This window comes from Podarcis liolepis (genome assembly GCF_965112155.1).
Source record: "Podarcis liolepis genome assembly, chromosome: 6".
Taxonomy (NCBI): Eukaryota; Metazoa; Chordata; class Lepidosauria; order Squamata; family Lacertidae; genus Podarcis; species Podarcis liolepis.
The window spans coordinates 97522053-97548429 of NC_139559.1; the positions used below are offsets into that span (position 1 = coordinate 97522053).

General features: G+C 44.9%; 2 protein-coding genes across 2 annotated transcripts in view; both read left to right on the plus strand.

Moving 5' to 3' along the window:
- Positions 1-26377, plus strand: part of DARS2 (aspartyl-tRNA synthetase 2, mitochondrial) — a 1012941-nt gene that overhangs the window by 908320 nt on the left and 78244 nt on the right. The window lies entirely within an intron of this gene.
- Positions 107-25985, plus strand: NCF2 (neutrophil cytosolic factor 2). Its single transcript, XM_083507169.1, has 15 exons — positions 107-673; positions 2253-2335; positions 5094-5202; positions 6118-6252; positions 6870-6977; positions 8900-8959; positions 9603-9646; positions 10470-10611; positions 11759-11818; positions 14520-14598; positions 14943-14962; positions 17549-17694; positions 17790-17904; positions 22348-22510; positions 25088-25985. The coding sequence occupies exons 1-15, from the start codon at positions 500-502 to the stop codon at positions 25195-25197; spliced, it is 1548 nt and encodes a 515-aa protein (XP_083363295.1). The 5' UTR covers positions 107-499; the 3' UTR covers positions 25198-25985.

A 26377-nucleotide genomic window follows, 5' to 3' on the forward strand; every position in this document is an offset into this window, starting at 1 on the left:
CATAAGGCCATTCCCTCTGATGGCAAGAGGGGCGCCCAGCGGCAAAGAGTGTGTGCTGTGAGCCTGCAAGCCCTGAGTTCAAATGTCACCTCAGCTGTGAACTCAGCATGGATGTGCAAAACGGAGGTGGCAGCAAACACAGCTCTCCCAGGCAGGAGGGGAATCTGCAGGGGCACTGTCTGTCTGTTTCTTCTTCTTCTTAAGATCTTAGGAAAGTGAAGTTCAGAAAAAGGAAGGCATCCCTGTAGCTGGAAGGGGAGGAGTCCCTCTCGCAAAGTGCGCCATGCCCAAGCCGACCTGCACAGAGAGGGCTCTGTTTAGAAAGCTGCTTTGCTTCGGCTCAGAGAGCCGGTTGGTATTACATCACCTCAGGCCCATTTCAGTTATTAGTTGAGTGCAGACACTTCCTGGTCTGTTTGCAACACACACTGAAGGTCTTGCAGAGCGGCAGAAAGCCAGGGGGGCCTGAGGAACATCGCCTGCCCCTTCCAGCTTGGCCATGGCCCTGGTGGAGACCATCCGCCTCTGGAGCGAGGGTGTCTCTGCGGCAGATCGCAAGGACTGGGCCGCTGCCCTGGCCGCCTTCACCGCCGTTCAGAAGCCTTCTTCCAAAATCTGCTTTAACATCGGCTGCATCCACCTGATCATGGGGAATTTGGAGGAGGCCCAGCAGGTAAAGTGGGCAAGTCTTAATATTGTGCAGGGTTTTTTTTAAAAACCCCAACAAACTGGTGGGTGGCTGCTGTAGCTGAGGAAGTATTGAAAGAAGTTTCAGGGAGAGGGATTTGTACAAAGCCAGCAGAGAACAAAGTAAAGTTTCACATTTTTTATTACAGCAGTTCTGAGTTGCAGATGATTTAACTGGCAAGGGACGACTTTCTGTGCTAAAAACAGCTGGGTATTCTACACAATTACACCAGATAAGAATTTAGGATTGTACTGGTTTTGGCTGTAGGTTTTTCAAAACAAATGAGCAAATAAACAAACCTCCTCTGCATGTAGTAAGCTAACAGATCAGGGGCGAAGGTTTAGTGTCGCTGTCTCTTGATTTGTTAATTTTCTACTCGCAGGGATGGGTGACCTGGGGCTAGTCATTTTATCTCAGCCTAACCTATGTCATAAGGGACGCGGGTGGCGCTGTGGGTTAAACCACAGAGCCCAGGACTTGCCGATCAGAAAGTCGGCGGTTCGAATCCCCGCGACGGGGTGAGCTCCCGTTGCTCGGCCCCTGCTCCTGCCCACCTAGCATTCAAAAGCACGTCAAAGTGCAAGTAGATAAATAGGTACAACTCCAGCGGGAAGGTAAATGGCATTTCCGTGCTCTGCTCTGGTTCGCCAGAAGTGGCTCAGTCCTGCTGGCCACATGACCCGGAAGCTGTACGCCAGCTCCCTCAGCCAGTAAAGCGAGATGAGCGCCGCAACCCCAGAGTCGGCCACGACTGGACCTAATGGTCAGGGGTCCCTTTGCCTTTTTAACCTATGTCACAAGGTTGTTGCCGGAACTAAATCGTGGGAGGTGGTGGTAAAGATAGAATCCTGTACACTTTGAGCAAAGGTCACAATATAAATATAATTATAATTATTATGATGCATATTAATTATGAAACACTACATTGTGATTTGAACAGTGAAAGAGTACTATATAAAGATGATTGATTAAATATTATATTATTAGGAGCCAAACTGTTACACTTTGCCAGAAGTTCCTAGAACTAGCGACAGGCTCAGGCCCAGCAGGGTGGTCGGAGTAAGTGTACAGGGCCAGTGAAACCACAAAAGCTGCAGTTGTAAAGTTCACCAATTGTTCAGAAGCTGAAGAGTGGAGCAGTGCGTAATAATAGCCTTGCGCCCACCAGCCAGCGCTGTAAAAGTGAGCTGCAGCAGATATTTCAAATCTAATAGTGAAATAGGAAATTGCATAAACGGGTGTACATTGCAGGGTCATGTCACAGGTTTGACTCAGGATGACTGGCTAGTTCAGGTCCTCAGTGCATTTTTGAACTGCCTACCCAAACACAGCCAACACTCTTGCAGAGTTGCTTAGTTTTTGATTTCCAGAGCAATCCTGCCCTGCTGGGGGCAGAGCAATAACAGGGAGAGCTAGAAACTTGAGGGTCCCGGGTGGAACCTGGCCGGTTGTGAGCAGAGGCTGCAGGTCACTGATGTTGCCGACTCCAGTGTTGGATTCCCGTCGGGAACACTTTGTGTGACAGAAATCATGCCTATGTCTCCATAACGTCTGCTTCCTTCAGGCTCTTACCAGAAGCATTAACAATGACAAACACTTAGCAGTGGCCTACTTCCACCGAGGATCTGTGGCGTACCAGATGGAAATGTGAGTTATTATTATTATTATTTTCTATCCTGGCTCTTCCTCTCAAAGGAGCCCTGGGCAGCAAAAAACAAAGCAGAAGCAAAGCGAAAGAAACCAAATACAGTTAAAAACAAAAACATTTTAATAGTTAAAAAAAATAAAACTAGGGGATGGTGACTGTGCTTGCTGCACTCACCAACCTCACCTGCCCCATTGCCAACTGCCCTCCCCCCACAAATGACCAAATCTTCCTCCTGTTACATTTCCCTCACAGCTCAGCCCCAACTCCGTCTACCTTTGAAGCTCGCTGCAGGTGTGTTCAGTGGAGGGGGCGCCCTTCACAGTACCTGCCTCCTCAGTTAACACCTCACCTGGTCTGCTTGCTCCCTGGCTGCAGTTTCCCATGCTGGAGTTATTGTGACCACCGACTGGCAGCCACATGAACTGCCGCACGACAACAGCCTTACCCAGGAGTCGGCAAAATGTTTTAGCCATCCGCTGGTCCACTGTCCCTCAGACCTTGTGGCGGGCTATGGAAGCCGCATCGGGGGGGGGGAGCTGGAAGAAGAGGCAAGGGGGCAAGTAGTCCCCCCCCAGCCGCTGCGCTTACCTTCCCAGGCGCTGCCACCACCGCTGCTTCTGCTTCTCGTCCGCTCCGCTCTCTGGCCCATAGAAGCACCAGGGCGGCAGCGGCGGAGGGAAGATGAGCGGCGCGAAAGGGCTGGCTCCGGAGAGGGGCTGCTTAAAATGGCGCTCAGCCCAGGCCCCTTCCTCCTCTAGGCAGGGCGGGGAGAAGCCAGGAGGAGGGAGGGAGGAGGTGCCGCCATGGTGTGTAAATGGCGCAGAAAAGAAAGGTGCAGCCTGATTGAACAGAATCCCCACACCAATCCACAGACAGTCTGTGGGCCGGATCCTGAAGGCAATTGGACCAGATCCGGCCTGTAGGCCTTAGTTTGCCGACCCTTGGCATTACCCTTTTATGTACATAGGAAGACATAATGTAATATAATACCCTAAGAGAGAGCTTTCCAAATTGGATGTTGCGACACATTAGTGTGTCGACTGCAGTGTGTAGGTGTGTCGCATGAATGCTCCCCATGCTCCTCACAGGGCTAGAAAGGGGTTAGTTTAACCTCCAGTTTGCTAGTAAAATTGAATTACTGTGTTGCAAAATGATCCATATTTAAAAAGTGTGTCACCAACATAAAAAGTTTGGAAAGCTCTGCCCTACAAGGTTAATGGGACAGTTTATGATTTTTTTTTTACATAACATCTTTATTAAATTTTCTTTTTAATATACATCATAATTGTCATTTTCCATCCAAAATATACATAAACCAATAAAAAATACTTGAGTGTTGGAAATTACATGAATTTATATAATGAAGTAAGTTACGAAGACTTCCCTCCCCACAAACATGATGTTCATCAGTTCAGACAGTTCCCGCTAGTCACATCCATGCCATACATTTAAAGCACTCTTAGACCATCTAAACAGTCATGGCTTCTCCCAAAGTATCCTGGGAATTGCAGTTTGTTAAGGATGGTGACCTTTGGAGCTATAATTCCCAGCACCCTTGGCAAACTACCGTTCCCAGAATTCTTCATGACTCTTAAAGTGATATAATAATAATAAGTAATAACTAATAATAAGTGAAATAATAATGGGTTGCAAGAACCCAAAATCTGGACCAAGAGAACCTGCATAAATTATGTGACTCAGACACATTTGCCTATATAGTCTTATTTTGTGTAATTTATTCTGTTCCCTGTCAGATTTACATAAGTTCTACTTTTATATGAATAGATAAATAATAATAATAGTTATGTTGTAGGAGTAGTAGTAGTAGTAATAATTTAGTGCCATTGATGTACATGGTGACTTACAAAGTATGGAAGGGAAGATCTCCCCTTAGGAACTTATAATCTAAAATTTGACACAAGGAAAAGAACAGCAGAAGAGGAAGGAGGCTGGAGAAGAAATGTAATTATTTCAGTTATTTGTAGTTAGTGAACGGTAGGTTTTGCCAGACGTTGATCAAACGCTTTTAAATCTGCCTTCCCTTCTGTGAGGGCTAGAAACTTCCTGTGACTTTTTAAAGAAAAAATGGGAGTGGGTGTGGGGAGGAAGAAAACTTAGATTCTCACTTTTGTGATTGGTTCTAAGCTCTGAGTTTTCTGTGCTTGCAAGAAGTTGGTGAAGACTCACACAGTTACATTTGACAGATTTCCTGGCAGTGCTCCCAGTTCCTGAGGGTGGCTCCAAAATGCAAGAGAGAGGATCAAAGACAGCTGTAGAGGAAAACCCTGGAAGGAAAAAGAGAGAGCTGTATAACTAGAAATGGTTCCCAACATGTTTCGATGAAGCTCTTTATCAAGGGAAATCTGTAACATACAAACCAAAACAAAATTATGCACTGTAAAAAGATGCTAAGTTACATACTCTGAAAAGACAGCAGCCCAGAATACAAAACCTTACCCAGCAAATTCAGAGGGCATACAGCTTCAGCACGATATTGTGTTGTTGTTTAAATATTAACTATATACAAAAAATTGATTCATAAAAACCTTTAATACTCAATATAACAATCACAGAAAAACTGTAACTTGGGAAAATACATAGAAACCTCCTTTAGAGCATGCCCTACGATGTGAATAAAAAGGAATGATTAGAACAATTGTCTAATCAACAATGGACGAAAGCCCTTCTGAGGATCGTCAAAATATCCTGCCATTTTGTTTGCCCCAGAAGTACTTACTCTTCTTCCTTGCTTTCCAGGTATGAGTCAGCCATTAATGACTTGAAAGAGGCATTTGCTCAGCTGCGAGGGAACAACCTAATAGACTACAAGATCCTAGGCCTGCAGTTTAGGTTGTTTGCCTGTGAGGTAAGTTTGGGGTTTGAGGAATACCACGGGAAGCAGCCAACTGGCTCAGTGGACGATGCCTCAATTTTAGCATATTGCCATCTAAGCTTACTTGCCTTTTTAAATCAGTTATTTTATTTGTGTCTTGCCTTCTTCCAATGAGCTCAACCCTGCGAGGGTCCCAGCCCAAAGACAAGCGTTTGGAAGCTTATTTCTTCACTGGCAAAGCACTAGGTTACATCAGCTCCCAAAGGCTCTCGCACACAACCTGCCATCTAGCTGCTTAGGCAATCCGCCTCTACAGCCCTGTGCTCTGATCCAGACAATTGGAGCAACAGCGTGACAACGCCCCCTTCAGCTTACTTAAATGGACTTTCCTGCTGCGGTGCACTCAAGCGCACGGCAACAACTCCTGCGCAGCAGCTCTGGTTACCCCTTCTTGCATGGAGACAGCGGAGGGGAGGATGGGGAGAGATTCCAAAGGTGTGATTCTCTGTGACCAACATCCGCCACTGAGACTCCCTCACACCTCCTTTCCCCTCATCTCTGGCTACCCTGTCTCTCCCCCTTGACTCTCCTCTACCACTGCCCCTGGCACCTGCTTCACAGGTGGCTCAGAACCCCACAAATTGCCCATCCCTTCCCCTGGATCATGCCTCCTCTGCCTGCACATTCCCCCACTCCTCAGGCTCTTGCCCATCCCTGACATTGAGGCAGGTAACCGTGAGTGAAAGTCCATCAGTCCAGGCTCTGGACTGGTGTTGTATTTGACAAATACTGTTCTCACTCTGGGTGAGAGACCATCCCAAAGGTATCTTGTTAGCTTCAGGAATTTGAACCCAGGTCTTCTCAGCAGTCTACCTGCTGCTCCATCCAAGGAAATGTGATTAGGTTCAGACTCTTATTCTCTGGCACTCCTGCCCCTTTTCCCAACAGGTGTTATACAACACAGCCCTTGCCCATTCCAAGCTGGAGGACTGGAAGAAGGCTGAGGAGCATCTGGCTAGGGCAATGAAGCTGAAGAGCGAACCCCGTCACAACAAAATCGACAGGGCCATGGAATCCATCCTGGTAAGAAAATGAAGGAAACGGCAATCAATTAGCCTAGGCTCAAAATACAAAGGCTTTGTAACTTTAGAGGTGGTGCATTGTGTGACCGTTCTATTTAAGAATGTAGCAGTGCATCGCTTTGCTCTGGAGACCAAGAAACAGCTTCTGAAACTTGCATTTGAACCCTGAGACCTGGCAATCCCATCAAGATATGCACGTTGCTGGGGGAAATAGTGCAGAAGTGAGGGAAAGCTGTGTTTTGAAATTTTGTCTACTGTACTATTGTTTAAAGTTGCATAGGAATCCAGTCTTCCTTTGTATTTGGATGTTAGAATAATGACTATAACAGTGTTCCTCAATCTAGTACCTTCCAGATTTTGCAGTAACTAACTCCTACTGCCATCAGCTTCAGCCAGCATGGGCAAAGGTCAGGGAAGATGAGAATTGTAGTTCATCCGCATCTGGAGAGCACCAGGTTGGGGAAGGCTGGTCTGTGGTATGGCCCTCGTTATCCTATGTGTAACAAGCACGGTACACAAATATCGGACAAAGCATGCTGGATTATTATGCCATGTTTTTTAGCAGATGGCCTTGGAAAATGGTGAAGTGATTGACTTTTGTGTGTGTGTCTGTTGCAGAAGCAAAGATTCTTTCAGCCCTTTGTGATTCCTGAAGGGAAGTTGTTTCGGCCAAATGAGAAGCAAGTGGCACAGCTGGAGAAGAAAGATTACTTAGGGAAATCTATGGTAGGAAGTTAATCTATGGCAGAAGTGGAATTACCCAGCAAATTTCACTTGTATTCCTAAAAGGTCATTCGTGATAGACAGTAATACAGTTGCAGCTGTCTAGAAAAACACAACCCGGCCTGCTCTGGTACCTTTAACCCTAGTTTGATATGCCGAAATCAGCAAGTGAAGCTTCTCGTAGCATGGAGAGAGCCACAACCAAGTCCCTGTGAAAGAAACAGCTACAGAGGCTGCCTGAAACGTCAGCAACTAACTGGTTCCATAATTTTATAATACAATATTTTTAAAAAGCACACCACAATAATAAAAAATATCACTTTCAGATAAGAATCCTCCTTTTACTATTCAATTCAATGAGCGTGTGCAAGTTTTTAAATTATGATTTTATTGTGTTGTTCAAATAAGCAGACCTCCACTTACCCCATGGGATTTCATAAAATCATAGAATCATAGAGTTGGAAGTGACCACAAGGGCCATCGAGTCCAACCCCCTGCCAAGCAGGAAACACCATCAGAGCACTCCTGACATATGGTTGTCAAGCCTCTGCTTAAAGACCTCCAAAGTAGGAGACTCCACCACACTCCTTGGCAGCAAATTCCACTGTCGAACAGCTCTTACTATCAGGAAGTTCTTCCTAATGTTTAGGTGGAATCTTCTTTCTTGTAGTTTGGATCCATTGCTCCGTGTCCATTGCTCCGTGTTTTCTGGAGCAGCAGAAAACAACCTTTCTCCCTCCTCTATGTGACATCCTTTAATATATTTGAACATGGCTATCATATCACCCCTTAACCTCCTCTTCTCCAGGCTAAACATGCCCAGCTCCCTTAGCCGTTCCTCATAAGGCATCGTTTCCAGGCCTTTGACCATTTTGGTTGCCCTCCTCTGGACACGTTCCAGTTTGTCAGTGTCCTTCTTGAACTGTGGTGCCCAGAACTGGACACAGTACTCCAGGTGAGGTCTGACCAGAGCAGAATACAGTGGCACTATTACTTCCCTTGATCTAGATGCTATGCTCCTATTGATGCAGCCCAGAATTGCATTGGCATTTTTAGCTGCCGCGTCACACTGTTGGCTCATGTCAAGTTTGTGGTCAACCAAGACTCCTAGATCCTTTTCACACGTACCTCTCCTCTCCTTCCTGCTAGTGTCCAGATTAAGGTACGTAATCGCACCTCTCTATTGTGCCTTGCTCAGGCCACACCTGGAGTTCTGTGCCCAGTTCTGGGCACCACAAATCAAGGAGGATATTGGCAAGCTGGAACGTGTGCAGAGGAGGGCAACCAAGATGATTAAGGGTTTGGAAACCAAACCTTATGAGGAACAGTTGAGGAAGCTGGGTATGTTTAGCCTGGAAAAGAGGAAACTGAGAGGAGATATGAAAGCCACCTTCAAATATCTCAAGGGCTGTCATATGGAGGATGGAGCAGGCTTGTTTTCTCCTGCTGTGGAGGGTAGGCCTCAACCAATGGCTTCAAGATACAAGAAAGAAGATTCTGACTAAGAACTTTCTAACAGTAAGAGCTGTTTGACTGTGGAACAGACTCCCTCAGAAGGTGGTAGACTCTCCTTCACTGGAAGTTTTTAAGCAGAGGTTGGGTGACTATCTGCCATAGATGCTTTAGTTGAAATTCCTGCTTTGCAGGGGGTTGGACTAGATGACCCTCGGTGTCCCTTCCAACTCTACAGTTCTATGAATTCAGCTTATTGGCAAGGAATGCCAGGATCAAATAAAACTTCCCCAACAAAGGAGAGAAATAGGGAACCCTGCCAATAATTACTTTTATCTATATAGTGCTGAAGATGTAGCACTCAGGAGGTTAATATGAGCAGCCTATCAGAAAACTAGATTAAGAGAGCATAAACCACTTGACATTACCAGTGTGAATAAAGCTATTAAGCATGTTCCTCCTTCTAACTCCAGGTTGTGGCTTCTGTGGTTGACAATGATGAGTTTTCAGGCTTTGCGCCTCTTCAGCCTCAGGTAAGACAGAGGACTTTTCTATGACAGAACATTTTGATGCACTTCCTCCCAAACCAGCTTCAATCTGAATTGAGAAAAGGAATGGCCTGGCTGTGATTTAAGCTGTAATGTATCCTCAGTCTTACTGTCAATGAACTGGAGGCAGCAGCACTGGGAAAGATCCCTGATCACGTTTTCAGGCAGAGAGGCAGGCAGCGCAGGCCACACTCACTCCAGCAAGCCTTGGGTGTGTGCCTGTGTTGCTCAGCTGTGCTGCTCTGTGGTGCATGCAAGCACTGTTGCACTGCAGCAGCATTTGTCTGAGTGGGCAGAAAGTGGTTGCCAGGCAGAGTAGTCCGTGCCAATGCCTGCTGCCCTTGAGATGCAGTGGGAGGTGCCGTCCTGCTGCCAGTGTTGAAGTAAGATTCAGCTGCCAGTCCAGCCAGTTTCTGTACAAGGAATGGGAGGAGGCCATCTTGTCTCTTGCCTCAGGCAGCAGAACGTCTTGGGCTGGCCTTGGTAGCAATGACAAGACTCCCAACCCCACTCTAGCCTGAAACACTTGCATCTCTCTTCAGGCCAGATAGATTCTGAACACAGGGCCTGACTTTAAAGTTAACTGCAGTATAGAGGAGAGGTTAATGCTAAAATATGTTGCTTGCAGACATCAGAACCACCTCCCAGACCAAAATCACCAGAAGCCCTCAGGTAAGATCAATAAACTGCAGAGAACCCCAGCATTCAGTAGCTCCCATTGGTCTAGAAAGTGATTCGTAGGAGATTCTGCTCTCCTATGACTAGAGAAGGAATAGAGAAATAAACCCAAAAATCTGTTTAGAACTGAGTACAGCACCATGAAGTCTGGATGTCTTCATTATGAGTATATGGGTGGTATCTGACAAAATATTTTCGTTAGCACAAGGATTTCCACTTCTGCAATGGAACTTCCTTTCCCTCTCCTCTTCCTGTGTGTCCCCCACACCCTCCCCAACTCTGCTCCAGAGGGTGGATTGAACCACCATAATCAATTTAGGGGGCACATGGGAGATGCATGGGGAGAAAAGAGGGAGGGGAAGTTCTGTTGCACAGCCAAAAGTTATTGTTCTCAGACAACTACTTGATTGGATATTGACCTATGAACCTACACCATCTTAACAGAAACACATTTTATCCCCCCACCCTTTTTTGCTTTATTAGGAAAAAAAAGGAAATAAAACATTCCAAGCGAGCAAACACATAGTGATATGAAATACAACTTTTGAAATACAATAGTCTATGCTTGGGATGTTTGCACAAACTATTCCACTTAGGATTTGCTGTTTAATACAGGCTGTTTCAACAATATAAATAGGTGACCTCTGGGCACATGTGCATAATAAAAGAAAGCAGCCACCGGACTATTTCCCCACACATCTAGCTCACTGGTGGGATGGTGTTTGCACTCATCCCATTGCGTTCCCAGTGACTTGGATGTGCACTAAAGCAATCAGTTGTTGTTGATGATGAAACTGTCAGCTGATTTGTCACGCAGGGCCCTGCAAGGAGAACCTCACAGAGTCCTGTACGAATTCATACCAGAAACAGCAGCGGAACTTGAAGTCCTTCCTGGAAACATTGTTTTTGTCTTGAAGAAAGCGAAAGACAACTGGGCTACTGTTGTCTTTAATGGGAAGGTATAAGGCCAGCAAGGGTAATTCTACAGAGAACACCTGCACTGTTGTTCCACTGGCATGAACTGTTGGTGCCATTTTGGGGTTGCATTCTACTTGTCTTGAACTAAACAGTAGATAGCTGTCTACTCAGGATTTACTGCAGGGGGTGAAAAACCACATGTGCCCTAGGTGGCACTGTTGAGCTACATCAGATATAGGGGCTCAGCACAGTGACACGTAGTCTAAAGTGCTTGAAGTTCAGAATGGGCTGTGGGCTTGAGTTCTGATGTGGACTAATTCTTCTGAGACAGAATGGTACCATCCCATAGGGTTGTCTCCTGCCCAGCTTTGCTCCTAGACCCCATGTAAAGGAGACATACCTTATTGGATCCAATATATGGTAGCATAGTTGCAGATGGGTTTGCATGTTCATATTTGGGCTGTTTTCTGCTGTACAGTACAACAGTTGATCAAGGGTCTGGAAACCAAGCCTTATGAGGAACAGTTGAGAGAACTGGGTATGTTTAGCCTGCTAAAGAGACCAAGAGGAGATATGATAGCCATAATATCTGAAGGGCTGTCACATGAAAGATGGAGCAAGCTTGTTTTCTCTTGCTCCAGAGGCTGGGACCTGAATCAGTGGATTTAAGTGCTTCCGACTAAACATCAGGAAGAGCTGTTCAACAGTGGAACAGACTCCCATGAGAGGTGGCGGACTCTCCTTCCTTGGAGGTTTTTAAGCAGCGGTGGAATGGTCATCTGTCATGGATGCTTTAGTTGAGATTTCTGAATCTAGATGTCCCTCAGGATCTCTTCCAACTATACAATTCTTTGATTCCCCATAGTAGGGAAGCACTACACAAAAATTAGGTAAAAGATCAGAAGGGAGTATGAGAAGTTGCCCTGAGATGAAAGAAACTGAGACACCCCCCCCCCCGCCCAGCCACCTCTCAGCAGCTGCAGGCAACTTTTCCAGTAAAGCGACCTGCTTAGGCCAGGTGGAGTGAATCAGTGAAGTTCAAATGCTGCCATTCAAAATCTGAGATTAGAATCTGGAGGGGTGACAGAGCCCCCTGTGTGCAGTCTTGGAGTCTTTTCTCTGCCCACAATGTACAACTCTGACACCATCCTGCCTCCTAGCAATATCTTGGTTTTGCTTTTCGTACAGCAAGGAATCATACCCTGCAACTTCCTAGAGCCAATGGGAATGAAATTCTCTTCAGGCCAGGTAAGAGAATAAGTATGAATTCTTAGGGCAAAACTTGACATTATAATTTATACAAGGCTGCTTGCCAAAAATGGGAGTGTGTGTTTGGTTCCCCTCTCCCCCTCCGTAACCCAGCCCTATTCATCCATGTGCCAACATCACCAGCATTCTGTGTTTCCCTGCCAAAGATGTCAGGTAGGGAAATGGCTACTCTTATAACATTAGTGGACAGGTAAGGTGTCTTGAATATTATGGGTGAAGATGCGCACCACTCATTTCCACTTTGTTGTTGTTGTTGTTTAGTCATTTAGTCGTGTCCGACTCTTCGTGACCCCATGGACCAGAGCACGCCAGGCACTCCTGTCTTCCACTGCCTCCCGCAGTTTGGTCAGACTCATGTTTGTGGCTTCGAGAACACTGTCCAACCATCTCATCCTTCTCCTTGTGCCCTCCATCTTTCCCAACATCAGGGTCTTTTCCAGGGAGTCTTCCCTTCTCATGAGGTGGCCAAAGTCTTGGAGCCTCAGCTTCAGGATCTGTCCTTCCAGTGAGCACTCAGGGCTGATTTCCTTAAGAATGGATACGTTTGATCTTCTTGCAGTCCATGGGACTCTCAAGAGTCTCCTCCAGCACCATAATTCAAAAGCATCAATTCTTCGGCCATCAGCCTTCTTTATGGTCCAGCTCTCACTTCCATACATCACTACTGGGAAAACCATAGCTTTAACTATACGGACCTTTGTTGGCAAGGTGATGTCTCTGCTTTTTAAGATGCTGTCTAGGTTTGCCATCGCCTTTCTCCCAAGGAGTAGGCGTCTTTTAATTTCGTGACTGCTGTCACCATCTGCAGTGATCATAGAGCCCAAGAAAGTAAAATCTCTCACTGCCTCCATTTCTTCCCCTTCTATTTGCCAGGAGGTGATGGGCCCAGTGGCCATGATCTTCATTTTTTTGATGTTGAGCTTCAGACCATATTTTGCGCTCTCCTCTTTCACCCTCATTAAAAGGTTCTTTAATTCCCCCTCACTTTCTGCCATCAAGGTTGTATCATCTGCATATCTGAGGTTGTTGATATTTCTTCTGGCGATCTTAATTCCTGCTTGGGATTCATCCAGCCCAGCCTTTCGCATGATGAATTCTGCATATAAGTTAAATAAGCAGGGAGACAATATACAGCCTTGCCATACTGCTTTCCCAATTTTGAACCAATCAGTTGTTCCATATCCAGTTCTAACTGTAGCTTCTTGTCCCACGTAGAGATTTCTCAGGAGACAGATGAGGTGATCAGGCACTCCCATTTCTTTAAGAACTTGCCATAGTTTGCTGTGGTCGACACAGTCAAAGGCTTTTGCATAGTCAATGAAGCAGAAGTAGATGTCTTTCTGGAACTCTCTAGCTTTCTCCAATTTGCAATTTGTTCTCTGGTTCCTCTGCCCCTTCGAAATCCAGCTTGCACTTCTGGGAGTTCTCGGTCCACATACTGCTTAGGCCTGCCTTGTAGAATTTTAAGCATAACCTTGCTAGCGTGTGAAATGAGTGCAATTGTGCAGTAGTTGGAGCATTCTTTGGCACTGCCCTTCTTTGGGATTGGGATGTAGACTGATCTTCTCCAATCCTCTGGCCACTGCTGAGTTTTCCAAACTTGCTGGCATATTGAGTGTAGAACCTTAACAGCATCATCTTTAAAAATTTTAAATAGTTCAGCTGGAATACCATCACTTTCACTGGCCTTGCTATTAGCAGTGCTTTCTAAGGCCCATTTGACTTCACTCTCCAGGATGTCTGGCTCAAGGTCAGCAACCACACTACCTGGGGTGTACGAGACATCCATATCTTTCTGGTATAATTCCTCTGTGTATTCTTGCCACCTCTTCTTGACGTCTTCTGCTTCTGTTAGGTCCTTTCCACAGCTATCCACTGTTAGGTCCTTTCCACTTATCCTATGTCTATTTCCACTTTTGCTGTTACGACCAGGACACATTGCTTTACGGTCCATATATTATTTGGTCTAGTCTCTTGTTATTATTCTGGATAGAACAGTAAGTCTGGGAATACAGACATTTAATTTCACATTTATAAAACAATCTATACATCTTAAATTATAAAACACTAAAGAAATAAGGCAAACATACAAAATCATCACAGGAGCAAATATAAAGTACAAGGAACGGATAATCCTGGATAATGCTACAGAGGAAATATTCTGAATTGTCAATAATAAGACCATTATATTTAATATTTTTCTTTCCCTGTCTGTAAAACCCACAGGCAAAGGAAAGCATCTGGGAAGATAATAACTTGCCCAAGAACAGCTGAGATTTGAGCTCAGCCTTCCCCGCACAGTGAGGGTCAAATGACTGCCTGCTCACATGGTCTCTTTTTGAAGGAATGGCATGAGTACAATGTGTGTGACTGGATTATGCATGTAAAACTTCTTCTCAGAACCCAATAGACAGGATCTAATATAAGCTCATTTGCAGGCTCCTGGAATAGTTAACTGGATAACTTGTTGGTGAACGATTAGGCAAGGTTTCAAGTTTAAAACTCTTCCATCAAGTTAAACACTTTCTGTCTGTGGAATATTACAGAGTTACTCCAAATCTTGCCTGTTCTTTCGCTTCCAACCCAGGGGCTGCCTTGCGTATTTTGCATTGCTTATTTCTGCGATTGATGCAGCAACTGCACCAGGCATGACAGTCACACTTGTTTCCATTTCATACAGCAAGGAATTGGTGCAGATGTTGACATCCCTCCTCCACCCAGCTTTGCTGCCCCAGATTGCCCTGAGAGGTGTCCCTCAGGTAAGTAAGAGTGACAGACAGTGAATCCTTTCTAAGGTCCAATGCATATATGACAGTAGCTCTACTTGGCATGCTGCAGAAGTATAAAGACTACACAGAAAGAGGGGAAGCAGGGGCAAATGTACTTAGCTCTTCCCTCTCTCCGTGTCACTTTGCCCATCACTCTTTATGAGTTGGAGTGAAAGTGAAGTTTCTGAAGTGGGGAGCCTTCTCTGCATGATTTAGAACACCAATTTCGTATGGTTCTAAATCACGCTGAGAGCAACAGCCACGGCCTGTGTACCACCCAAGAACATTTTTTTGGTTATTCCCTGCTCACAAAACTGCTCTTCTTTTTCTTCCAGATGAGGAAAGAGCACCACAGGTAAAGGACCACCTTGCAGTGTGAGCTTCTGGACATGGGACACAAGCCTAAGACTTTGTGTGATGTATTGATGCATAACTGAACCAAAGCTGGGGCTGGGGAGTTCTCACACTCTGCATTTGAACATGGCCAACTGGAAACCTAAGGGCCCCAAAGTTTTGATTTCAATTTTGATAGTTCAGTGTCCATATGTAATAAATAACAACAACAACAACAACAATAAATTATATGCCACCCATCTGACTGGGTTGCTCAGCCATTCTGGGCATTTCCAACAAATTATAAAACCATCATAAAATATCAAAAGTAACCCCCCCCCCATACAAGGCTGCCTTTGAATGCCTTCAAAAAATCAGATAGTTGTTTACTTGTTTGACATCTGATGGGAGGACATTCCAGAGGGCAGGCGCCACTACTGAGAAGGCCCTCTTCCTGGTTCCTGTACGCACACTTCTTGCAATGAAGGCCCTTGGAGCTGGACCTCAGTGTCCAGGTTGAACGATGGGGGTAGAGACACTCCTTCAGGTATACTGGGCTGAAGCTTCTGTATTATCAATACAGAACAAATGGCATACAAAGAAATAGCTCTTGCAGTTCCCCTTGGTTTTGTAGCCCAGCCACTCATCCTTTAACCATGCCAATTATCCTTGAAGTCAAAATTTAAAATAAAAACCTGAGGGATTACCAGTCAACTAACTTTGATTTCACTGATGTTTGAGATCCATTTAAGTTGGCTTTCAAGCCTGATTTGCCATCCTGTGGGATGATCTTTGCCATGAAAGAGAGTGGGAAAGACAAGCCTGTTGATTCTCTTGGACCTCTCCATGGCTTGTCATACCAGGATATCCCTCTGGACTGGACATATTCATGTTGGAGGTAACTTTCTGCAGTGGTTCTGCTCCTTGGAGGACCAGCTACAGAAGGTATAGCTCTGGGCTTGGTGATCAACAAGTCCCTCCCTTTCCCCATCCAGTAATTATGCTTTGGGGTCCTACAGGGTTCTGCTTTATCACCCAAGCCCTTTAACAGCTACCTGAAACCACTGGAAGAGGTAATCCAGACTTCGACTGAGATGTCACCAAGATGCGAGTGACACTAAGTGTTCTCTCTCTTTCATCAAACTCAGGTGTGGCACAGGGTGTGCTAAATCAGCACCTGGGCACAGTAACGGACTGCTTGAGGCTCACTAAACTGTGGCTCAGCCCAGACTAGATGGATGTTTGTGGGTGGTATTCAATTTGTTCTAATGGGGTTTGTTGCTCCCCCAGCCCCCAAAAGCAGGGATAGGGAGCCTGTGTTCCTCCAGATGTTGTTGGGACTACAGTTACCATTACCCCTGACTGAGGCTGAAGGGATTTGCGGGGGTCGTAGGTTCTCCAGTCTTGCACTAAAGGGTCATGTTTGCCACCCAGAGGTGCTTTGTAACCCAGCAGTGTGATTAGAGGCCCAGTGACCTCTGAACACATTTTAGCATCTTAGACTGATATGCGACCTACCTGGACAGAGGGTCTTGTTTCCATTATCCATGTTCTGGTGATCTTTACTGTGTGTGGCAGCCAAGTCAGGTGTGGTGTGTGTCTATGAGGCAGAAGGCCTTTTTGGTAGGAACACACTGACTGTGAGATGCTCCCCTGGTTTTTTGGGGGGGCGAGGTGAGGAGCTTTTTGCTTTTACTGGCCCTTAGTTTTACTGGCCCCTAGTTATACTGATTTTACTAGAATCATAGAATCATAGAGTTGGAAGAGACCACAAGGGCCATCGAGTCCAACCCCCTGCCAAGCAGGTAACACCATCAGAGCACTCCTGACATATGGTTGTCAAGCCTCTGCTTAAAGACCTCCAAAGTAGGAGACTCCACCACACTCCTTGGCTACTACTTCCTTATTTAGTCTTTATTGGGACGCGGGTGGCGCTGTGGGTAAAACCTCAGTGCCTAGGACTTGCCGATTGTATGGTTGGTGGTTCGAATCCCCGCGGCGGGGTGAGCTCCCGTCTTTCGGTCCCAGCTCCTGCCAACCTCGCAGTTCAAAAGCACCCCTAAGTGCAAGTAGATAAATAGGTACCGCTTTATAGCAGGAAGGTAAACGGCGTTTCCGTGTGCTGTGCTGGTGCTGGATCGCCAGAGCAGCTTCGTCACGCTGGCCACGTGACCCGGAAGTGTCTGCGGACAGCGCTGGCTCCCGGCCTCTTAAGTGAGATGGGCGCACAACCCTAGAGTCGGACACGACTGGCCCGTACGGGCAGGGGTACCTTTACCTTTACTATTTAGTCTTTGCTTTTATGGGCTATCATTGTATTTTTATGGGCTATCATTGTAATAGCATGAGCTCCCCATAGAATTTTGCAATTGGATGGTGTTGTAAAGACTGTAAATAAATAACAAGTTGCCTCTGAGCATATACAGACTTTAGATTTTTAAAGGACAAGGATTCCATCTCATGGCAGAGTTCCCAGTACATCACCATTTGCTTCAGAAATTAAGCACTCTTTCCCTTCTGCTGAACAGGATCCTGAGAACACATTTCAACTTATTTTTGAAAAATTAAAAGACCATGGCACTCCTGTACCATTTCCCTCCTCCTACAGTTCATTGGCCTGGACACCCCCTACATTGTCAAAGTGCATTACAAATACACCATCGCCCTGCAAGGGAGCCCGGAGATGTCTTACTGCAGCCTCTTGGAGAAAGTGTGCCTGAAGCTGGGACTCTCACCCCAGCACACGAAACTGAGGTAGGAGATGCGCCCTGGCCTCCCTTTGCCAACTCCACCTCGACTGAGGAGAGGGATGCTTCTGTGTTCACTTGTTTCTGTTGTCTGTTGTTCAGCTACCGACCTACAGACACCAAGGAGCTGGTGCTGCTCAGTGAGGATAGCAGGATGGAGACCGTGTGGAGTCATGCCAAGGACAAGTGCTTGACATTGTGGTGCAGCAGTGAGCAGGTAGGCAATACTGGAGCAGAAGGCAATCTCCGCCCACTTCCCCAAAATATTTCAGAGCCCTTTGTTGAAAGTCCAGCTTCTATTTAGTAACCCTTGTTAACCAGAATAGCGAAATGTGCAGGTGTTCTCCTGCTCAGTCACTCAGAAAGAAGCCCTGTTTCCTCCTTTCTTCCTGCAATCTGGCCTACGAGAACACTGGCAATGGGATAATTGACAAGCAGTTTAATATTTATAATTGGGTTTTTTATTTTAAAAAAGCCATTCACTTTAATTAAACATTGCTTATATTTAGCTTTTTATAGTTTTGAATTGACTTGATGGCATCAGTGACGTTGGTGGATAAATATTTGAAAATATCCCAGTCTATTGATTGGAACAGATAGAACTGCAGCATAGCTTTCATTTTTTGTCCCCTGACTGTGCCCACAGTGGAGTGTGTACCAAGTGTAATCTTGGAAACCTGGGTTCAAATCAAACTAAGTTCACTTCATGGCCATTGCCAACTTGATTCACAGTCTAACAAAAAAAGAAAAGAAGAAAAAAGTGTGTGTGTGAAAATAAACCTGTGTATACCACCTGCAAAAGTACTAAAAATCACCTTTGCCTTACCTCTTCTCTTGCTTGCCATCACCCTGCCTTCATTGAATAAAACACTTGCAGTTCAGGGTGGAAAAAGCATCCGAAGTACATGCATGAAAATTACACACAGATCCAAAATTGCTGAATGGGCATGTCCAGTTGAACTTTTGATTTCTACTGAACTGCAGGCATTTTGGAAAGAAGTTGCCATCTGGCATGGCAGGAAGTTTCTATTTAATACAAGCCTAAAACTGCTGCCTTGGTCTTGCACAATTAGCTGCACAGTTCTTTGGATCCCAGTCATTAGGCAAAAGCATACAACTCTAAAGCACAAGTTTTATTTTCTTGATCTGACATTTGTATTTCCAAGGGGCAGAATAGTCCTGGATATAAATCTCAAGAGATTTCCAAAGCCATCAGTAAAAATTAGCTCCTATCTGGTGGCCAGCATTCCAGGAATATTCTGGAATCTACAGCTTGTGTGTGAAAGAAATTGAAAACAGATCATTTCCTTAATAAGCTGGCCTCAAGAAGTGTGAACCTATAGAGGTTTGGTGCACATTTTGCACAGCAAGGGACCAGGAGATGATGGCAAGGTTGGTAGAAGTGCTGTGCTGAGCTGTTTGCTGCCTTCTTAGCAACTCTCACCTCTTTCCCCTTATCATCTTTTCCCTTGCCCATACAATTGCGACTAAGGTGGAATACGTGGAAGTGGGATGAGGCTTGCACATAAAATATATAAAATTAAGAGTGGAATTGTATTTGAATAGCATATTCATAAGTGGGTTTGAGGTTTTGGAGTTCTCTTCTAAGCTCTGATCTGCATTGTAAAATTTGGGAATCTTAGGGCAGGGAGTCTTAGAACTGGCTTATATCATAGTTACAAACAACCCCAAGAAAACAAATACTCCATCTTATTTGTTCCAGTAATTCCCAAACTCCTAGAAGCTGTCAGCACATGACAGTGGCCATACCCCAGGGAACAGCTTTGACCGGCTGGCTAAACCAGATGAGGGTAGCCTATGAGTTTCAAGCCCTCGGCAAGTTAGGGACTTGGCTTGCATGCCATTTCTGCGTGTTCTTTTTTTTTTTTTTAATAATTTTTATTGGGTTTTCACATTTTATATAGACAAAAACAAAACACATAACACCAAGACAAACATAAAAAACAACAAACATGAATAGTTCCAGAAAATCTTATTTTCTAACCCTAGTCCTTGACTTCCCCCCACCCCCTCCCCTGCATCCCTGTTCCCAGGTTTATGTCAGCAAGTTAGCATTTCTTTCGTCTTAATATTAGTCCTTTTATAAAAACAAAAAAATTTTTTCCCTAAGTTGGACCCCAATTCTCTTCCCTCGATTTCTCATTTTTTCTTGAGTAATTTCCTTATTACTAAACCCCCTGGTCTTGAGTGTTGTTTAAATTTATACTTCCCTCCCTCCCATCCCCGCTTTGCGTCCTTTCCCAAGACATGTCCAAAGTAACAGTTTTTAGCCTGGATTCCGCACATCCGAGGCTCTCAAATCTATTTCAGTCCCTCTCCGCCGGTTTTGTTGGTAGTCCTCTTTGTCAGTCATCGAGTCTCGAAAGATTTCCTTAACATTCAATCCAATCAGTCCATAGTCTCTTCCCATATTTAGAAGCAACTGCTGAAGAATTTCCACAAGGCCTGAGTCTTGGTGATGGTCAAGATCAAAGTCTATGTGGAGGCCCCAATTGTACTTCTTTATTTCGAGTTTCTGAATTCCATAAACTCCCAGGGCCTCCACTTTCGTCTTCTGTATCTTTCGTAGGCTTAAAATAGATTCCATCCAATGGTCTCCTTGCTTGTGTTCTCCAGATGTCGGCTTCTGGTTAGTATTTTCCCACATAACTTGTTCTCTTTCTTGTTTTGTCTTCTCCTCTTCTTTGTTTATTATTTCAAATTCAGCTGTGGGTTCTTTCTCATTCAGGTCCTCATTACATTCAGCAGAGCTACTTGTTTCCATATCCAAGGCCGTCAATTGTTTACTCATAGCTGTAGTCTGCTCCTGTAAGGTTCCCACCAGTGAAAACATCCTTTCGATTTCTCTCAGTATCTTTCCACCCACAGCCATTGTAATTCCACAGAATTCCCCCTAGAGGGAATCTGGTTACTGGATGGTCTTTTCTCCAACAATCCTCTGTCCTATTATTGTTTCTTTGTTTCCCAGAATTTTAGTTCAATTGTAACTCCTTTTTATCCGGAGAGGTCTTAAGTAGCAATTTTTTCACTATTAACAGTCCATTTGACAGCTTTGACAGCTGTCAAATTCTGCTCCTCTATACAGGCTCCAAAGCAGATCGCTCCCGGGCTCGGGAGGGAGGGTTGTTTGCCACAAAACAAAAACTCTTCCAACACTCCACTCTCCTGCTTAAATTTGCTTTTCCAAATCTTGGAAGTTACTGTCTTTTTTAAAACTCACCCTTTACAGGGTGGGCACTCCAGCTTAGCTCTTATATCGTTGCTCTGGATCGTCTGCAGGGGGGGGGATGGGGACTTCCTTTTGGCACACCCCCCGGTCGTCTCAAATTCAAAAGGTAAAAGTTTTTAAAGTTCAGTTCCAAATTACTCACGGGTTCTTTTTTCAGCCCAAATTTCAAGGAAGGAAGTCAGCGCTCTCCAGTTATGGCTCGCGGCTTCGCTCAGCGGCGGTAGCGATCGACTCTCAGTGCCGCGCCGTCCCCCGTATCCCCTCCGTAGCCTTTAAAAAGGCTCATTGCGAATCAGGGGGGGCGCTTAAGGCACCCGCCGAGTCTTCAGTCCGCAGGCTTCCGCGCCTGCGGTTTTTAAGGGTCCCCGTGTCGCCGGCACGGCAAAGACCCATCCACCGCTGAGCCGATTCCCTCCGGAGCTCGGAGGGAATCCGCCATTTCCAGATCGCACCAACCCGGAAGTCCCCATTTCTGCGTGTTCTGTAGAGGGAAATGAGAGGCAGATGGGGCTCATTCACCTGCGAAGGTAGTCCATCAGATCCTCACCTCTGCTGCCTTGTGGGACATCTTTGGGGGAAGAAAAGGCTACACAAATCCAGAGTATCTAAGATGGTTGGGTGGCGCCTTGTATGTCTCCTCTTGCAGCCAAGCTGGTGTCAAAGATATTGCTCTGCTTTCCTTTGGACCACATCAGCAAGGCCAAGAGAGTGGTCTTGTCGTCTGGACAGCCCAGGATCTCCAGACACACTGCCCGGGCTTGTACCCTGGAGAGGTCACTTTGCTGCTGCTAACTCAGCAGTTTGACTTCACCCCTGGAGACACAATCCATTGTTTCCCAAGACAGATGGATTTTTCTGCACAGTTCATTGCTCTGGACTTGGGACATTTCTTGTCAGATGCCCCTGCAGGTGGGTAAATCCGCTGCACACAACTTGATATTTTGATCACTCCCAACACGGCATTACCTGAATGCCCAGAACAGAGTGTCATACAGAAACATAGTGGGCAGGCTCCTCTGATAGGAGGTAGCTCTCTCTTGCCCATTGTAAACACAGCCCTTCCTGCTTTGAAGGGATGGAATTGTGCCTCAGACACCTGATGTTTCCAAACCATTTGCCCCAACCCCTCTAAAAAAAGTTCAGGACTCTGCTGAACTTCAGCATACAAACATGATATCCACATGAAAACATGAGAGAGGAGGCCTAATACTGGCTCTGTGAATGACTTCATTTCTGTTAATCCTGATGAAGATTTTCCAGTTGCGGGTGCAAGATTAACTGAAAATCTTGCATTTTTACAGCAGTATTAGATAGATATGAAGAACGTGGGAGGCTTGCTTGTTTTTTTTATGTACTGTTAATTAAGGAAATGGCTAAAGAGATGTTTGAACTGGCTGTTTCTTACACCAGGCAGGCAAAGACAATCTAAATATGGAAGATGGAAAGGAGGCTGAGCAGAAGATAACAAAACAGACAGATGCCAAACAGGTTGTAGCACGGTATACTTATGAAGCCAGCCAGCCAGAGGACTTGGAATTCCAACAGGGGGAGACAATACTTGTTCTGGCTAAAGGTAAACTAACCCTAAATCAGAGAATCTTACTAACCGTACATGGGGGGCCTACCACCCTACACAATTCCTTTGTTTTAGGGACATTACGTAAAAGTTGCCATAACTCCATCTATTGAGAGAACTTCAAGGATGCAAATTCATTTTCTTGACAAATCAATTCTAACCTATAATTTGCTATATTCACTGTGTGTTCTTCAAGAGTGTGAACATGCAGTACTTGAAGGCCATGACCTGTATCGGGCATGTGTACCGAGGTTTCTAAGTCCAAGAACCATGCAGAAGACCTCTTCCTTAGGGTCAAGAGCTCTTTCAGAAAGTGGTGCTGGTACCACTTGCTAATCCTTCTGCCCTCCATTTTGGACCCCACCATCATCAGTAGAGCACCAAGCAGCTGAAGTCGATAACTGGCAGCTATGGGCCCCTTGCATCTTCTACAGCTACTACTGCCCTTCTCTTCTGGGCTCCTTCTCCTTTTTAGCTCCCATGGACCAAGAGATGCAGAATTGCCAGACTGCAACCTGGAGGTCCTGCTTCTAGCTTTAAACCATCTGATGCAGGAGGATTCTAGACGTCCTGCTCTAATTCCCCCACTGGTCATCTCACTCACCTATGCTATGGTGTAGTCCCAATGCTCATGCTTGTTCCAGCAAGTACTGGAAAAAGGGCAGACACAAAGATCAGCGAAGGAATGGAGCAGGAGATGTTGCAGCTGCAATCTCTCTTGCTACCTCGTGACCTTTAAAGAAGTGGTGTAAAACCTGTGGCCCTACAGGAGTTGTGGCCCATCGGCCACATCCAGCCTGGCTATTGGCAAAGGATGGTGGGAGTTATAGTTCAGCTACACTGCACATGTGTTTTAAAGTAGCAAACATAATTGCTAGGCTGTAATCTGACAATTTAAGGCTGGGCATGCATGGCAGAAAAGCCAGCTGCCTCTTCCTGGGAATCAAGCTTGAACTTCTAACATTTATTGGAGAATTCACGACCATCACTGTATAACACTTTCCCACACTTCTCAATTCAATTGCGTTTTGTAGGTTGGGAAACAATCACTGATTCAATCAGCAATCACCTGAAAGCAAATTGGCTTCCACTTGTAGGAAACAAATTCCTGCTGTCACAAAACTCCATATTCTGTTTTGGCCATTGGCATCTTATCACACAAACTATGCTGGTCAAGAGAGCTTGAGGAACCATCAAGAACACATTTAGTGGCTTGAGGCCATGAGGGTTGCCCCATGTAGAGGGGAAGAATAGCTTCACAGGCCAATGGGAAGGGGAAATTACATCTTGTTGTGGAATATATCCTATATGAAAGTTCAACCATCTTATGCTCATCTTTGCATGTCAGGAAATGGCAGAATAGAGCTCAGGACAAAACCATTATACAAGAAAGAAAATAACCGTATACACAGCAATTTGTTGCTCAGTATACTTCCTGTTCCATATGAAATTACTTATGCTAAACAGACATCCTAGTTTCACAATACCAAAGTAAATGGGTGAGTGTGCTTTTGAAAATTCTAACAGAACTTGTCTGCCTCCACCTGGATAATTCTGTGTCTCATCATATTCTCCATCCGCAGATAAAATAAGAAGGGCAGTTCAAAGACTACCCACTGTTTTGATAAGGCTGTTAAGGGAACCCACTGTAAGATAGCAAAGTACCAAAGAAGGCAAGGTACTCTTCCTCAGGTGCTTCCCCAAACATCTTATTGAAGGGACTCTCTGTTCTGAAAGACATCTGAAAGCCGTTGCTGTAGAAGGTCCTTATTTTTCTGGTGTATCAGCTATGACTTCTCAGCAAGACTTGCAGGGGAGTCCTGCAACCTGTGGCAGGTTTGTTATGATTACGTGTATCTGGACCTTAGACTTTGTAATGATCCAATTTATTTCTGCAACCTCATTCTTTGAGTTTTCACCTGCCATTTATGCTGCAAGTGGTTTTCTTCTAACAAGACCCCATTATTTTAATTTCAGTTTCTCTAAAGGTAGACTATATTGGCACTGGAAGAGCCAAAGAGCTCCAGACACAGTCTACTCAGTGCAGCCCTGGATGGCATTTTCAGCAACACAGCTTGAGGGAGGCAAAAAGCTTCCTCTCTCAAAATAATCAGGGCCGAGAGGCAATATTTCAGATGTTAACAGATGTAACAATGTTAACAGATGAAGATGGTTAGTCTTAACTGTACCTACTTAACTGTACAAAAACACATACAATTATAATTCTTAGTCCTTTATGAGTATCAAGTACTGAGCAGATGATCTGGCTCTCCATTATTCCCAGTCCTTGTTCTGACATGAAAGGTACTTAGCAACAAGAGGGGTCACGGCCTCTGTACCTTCAGGAGTTGTGAAGCAACTGATAAGTGCAACTTGTCATGTTGGGATAAGAGAAGTCGTACCTTCAAAAATTCCCTCTGCTACAAAACTATGAGAGGCACAAGGAGATCCATTCTCCTTTACATCTTGGTTGCATTTCTCGAAGGCACTGCAGATTCTGGTTGGATTCTTTACATTCTTGCCCATTAATGGATTAAGTTTGTGACTCTAACACAATGTTATTTCATCTTCTAGTGAATGATGATTGGCTGGAAGGGGAGTGCAATGGAAAAGTTGGCATTTTCCCCACAGCCTTTGTTGAAGAAGACAGCAGCCAAGATCCCAAATCTCTTTCTACAGTGTAACAAGCTCAAAACCCTACAAAGAACCAAGAGGACCCCGATGCGTTTTCCTCTGAAGGCAACTCATCCCATTATAAGACATTTCATCCATGTTCGCTGAATCTTCTAGGGATTGATTTTTTTTAAAAAAATTATATTCTGCTTAAATGAATATCCATTGAGGTCTGCACTGGGTTTTTTAAAACTCATCTCCTAGCTAAAGCATGAGCCAAATTGGTTATACGAAAAAACTGTTGGGTTGATCCTTCTATGTCCAGTCATAATAGTTACAGCAATAGCAGACATCATGGTTGTCCATTTCAGTTTCTGGTAGGGGTTCCCAGGTCTATAGATGACATGCACACAGCTTTAAATTATCTAAGGTGAATCACCCTTGGCTTCTGAAGTCTGTTCTGCATCCTCTTGCTGTTATAAAGGTAACACCTTATTTATCAATCAGGGCACCTTATTCAAGATGAAACAAAAGGTGCAGGAGAAGCTACAAGGCCTCTCATGTCCTGCGGCCAAAGAGTTTTGGTTGTTTTTCTTAACTGCATGTGTGTCTCTGGGATACAACCTGGGAATCCTAGTTAACAGTCATGAAAAGTTGGTTTACAAGAATTCAGCTTCCAGGTGATTAATAATCAGCGGTTTAGTTACTCTGCAATGCCTTTCCAGAATGACAGCTACATTTTGAAATGCTTAATAAATCATTGAAAGCCAGTAAAGCTCTCAGTAACTTTTAGATGTTTGAAGTTTCCACAAAAAGCTGCAGTTCTGTCATTTTATCAATAAAACTGCATTGCTCTATAGTGTGTCTCTGTATTACCACTCAGATTTAAAGAAATCATGAAATGACTCCTTAGTAAAAAGGGCTGGCATTTTCACTCCAGTTCCAAAGAGTTAACATTAGATATTTATAGTATCCAAGTTCTGGAAAACTATTTAGTAATGTGTATGCCTCTAGCATTTTGTCATCACCAACTGAAATCAAACAGGAGCTAATATTTTGCTTGGCATCGAGGCTGCAACCTAGTCTGCTCTGGACTTGTCCCCACCTAGATGCTTAAGTGCAGTCAAAGCTTTCATTGCACTATAAACCCCTTTCACTACTGAACAGAGTAAGATGTCATAATTTAGCACTTCCTCTTTTGGGGGGCGGAGAAACAATACAGTTTTCAATTGCAGCTCAGTGATGAAAGAA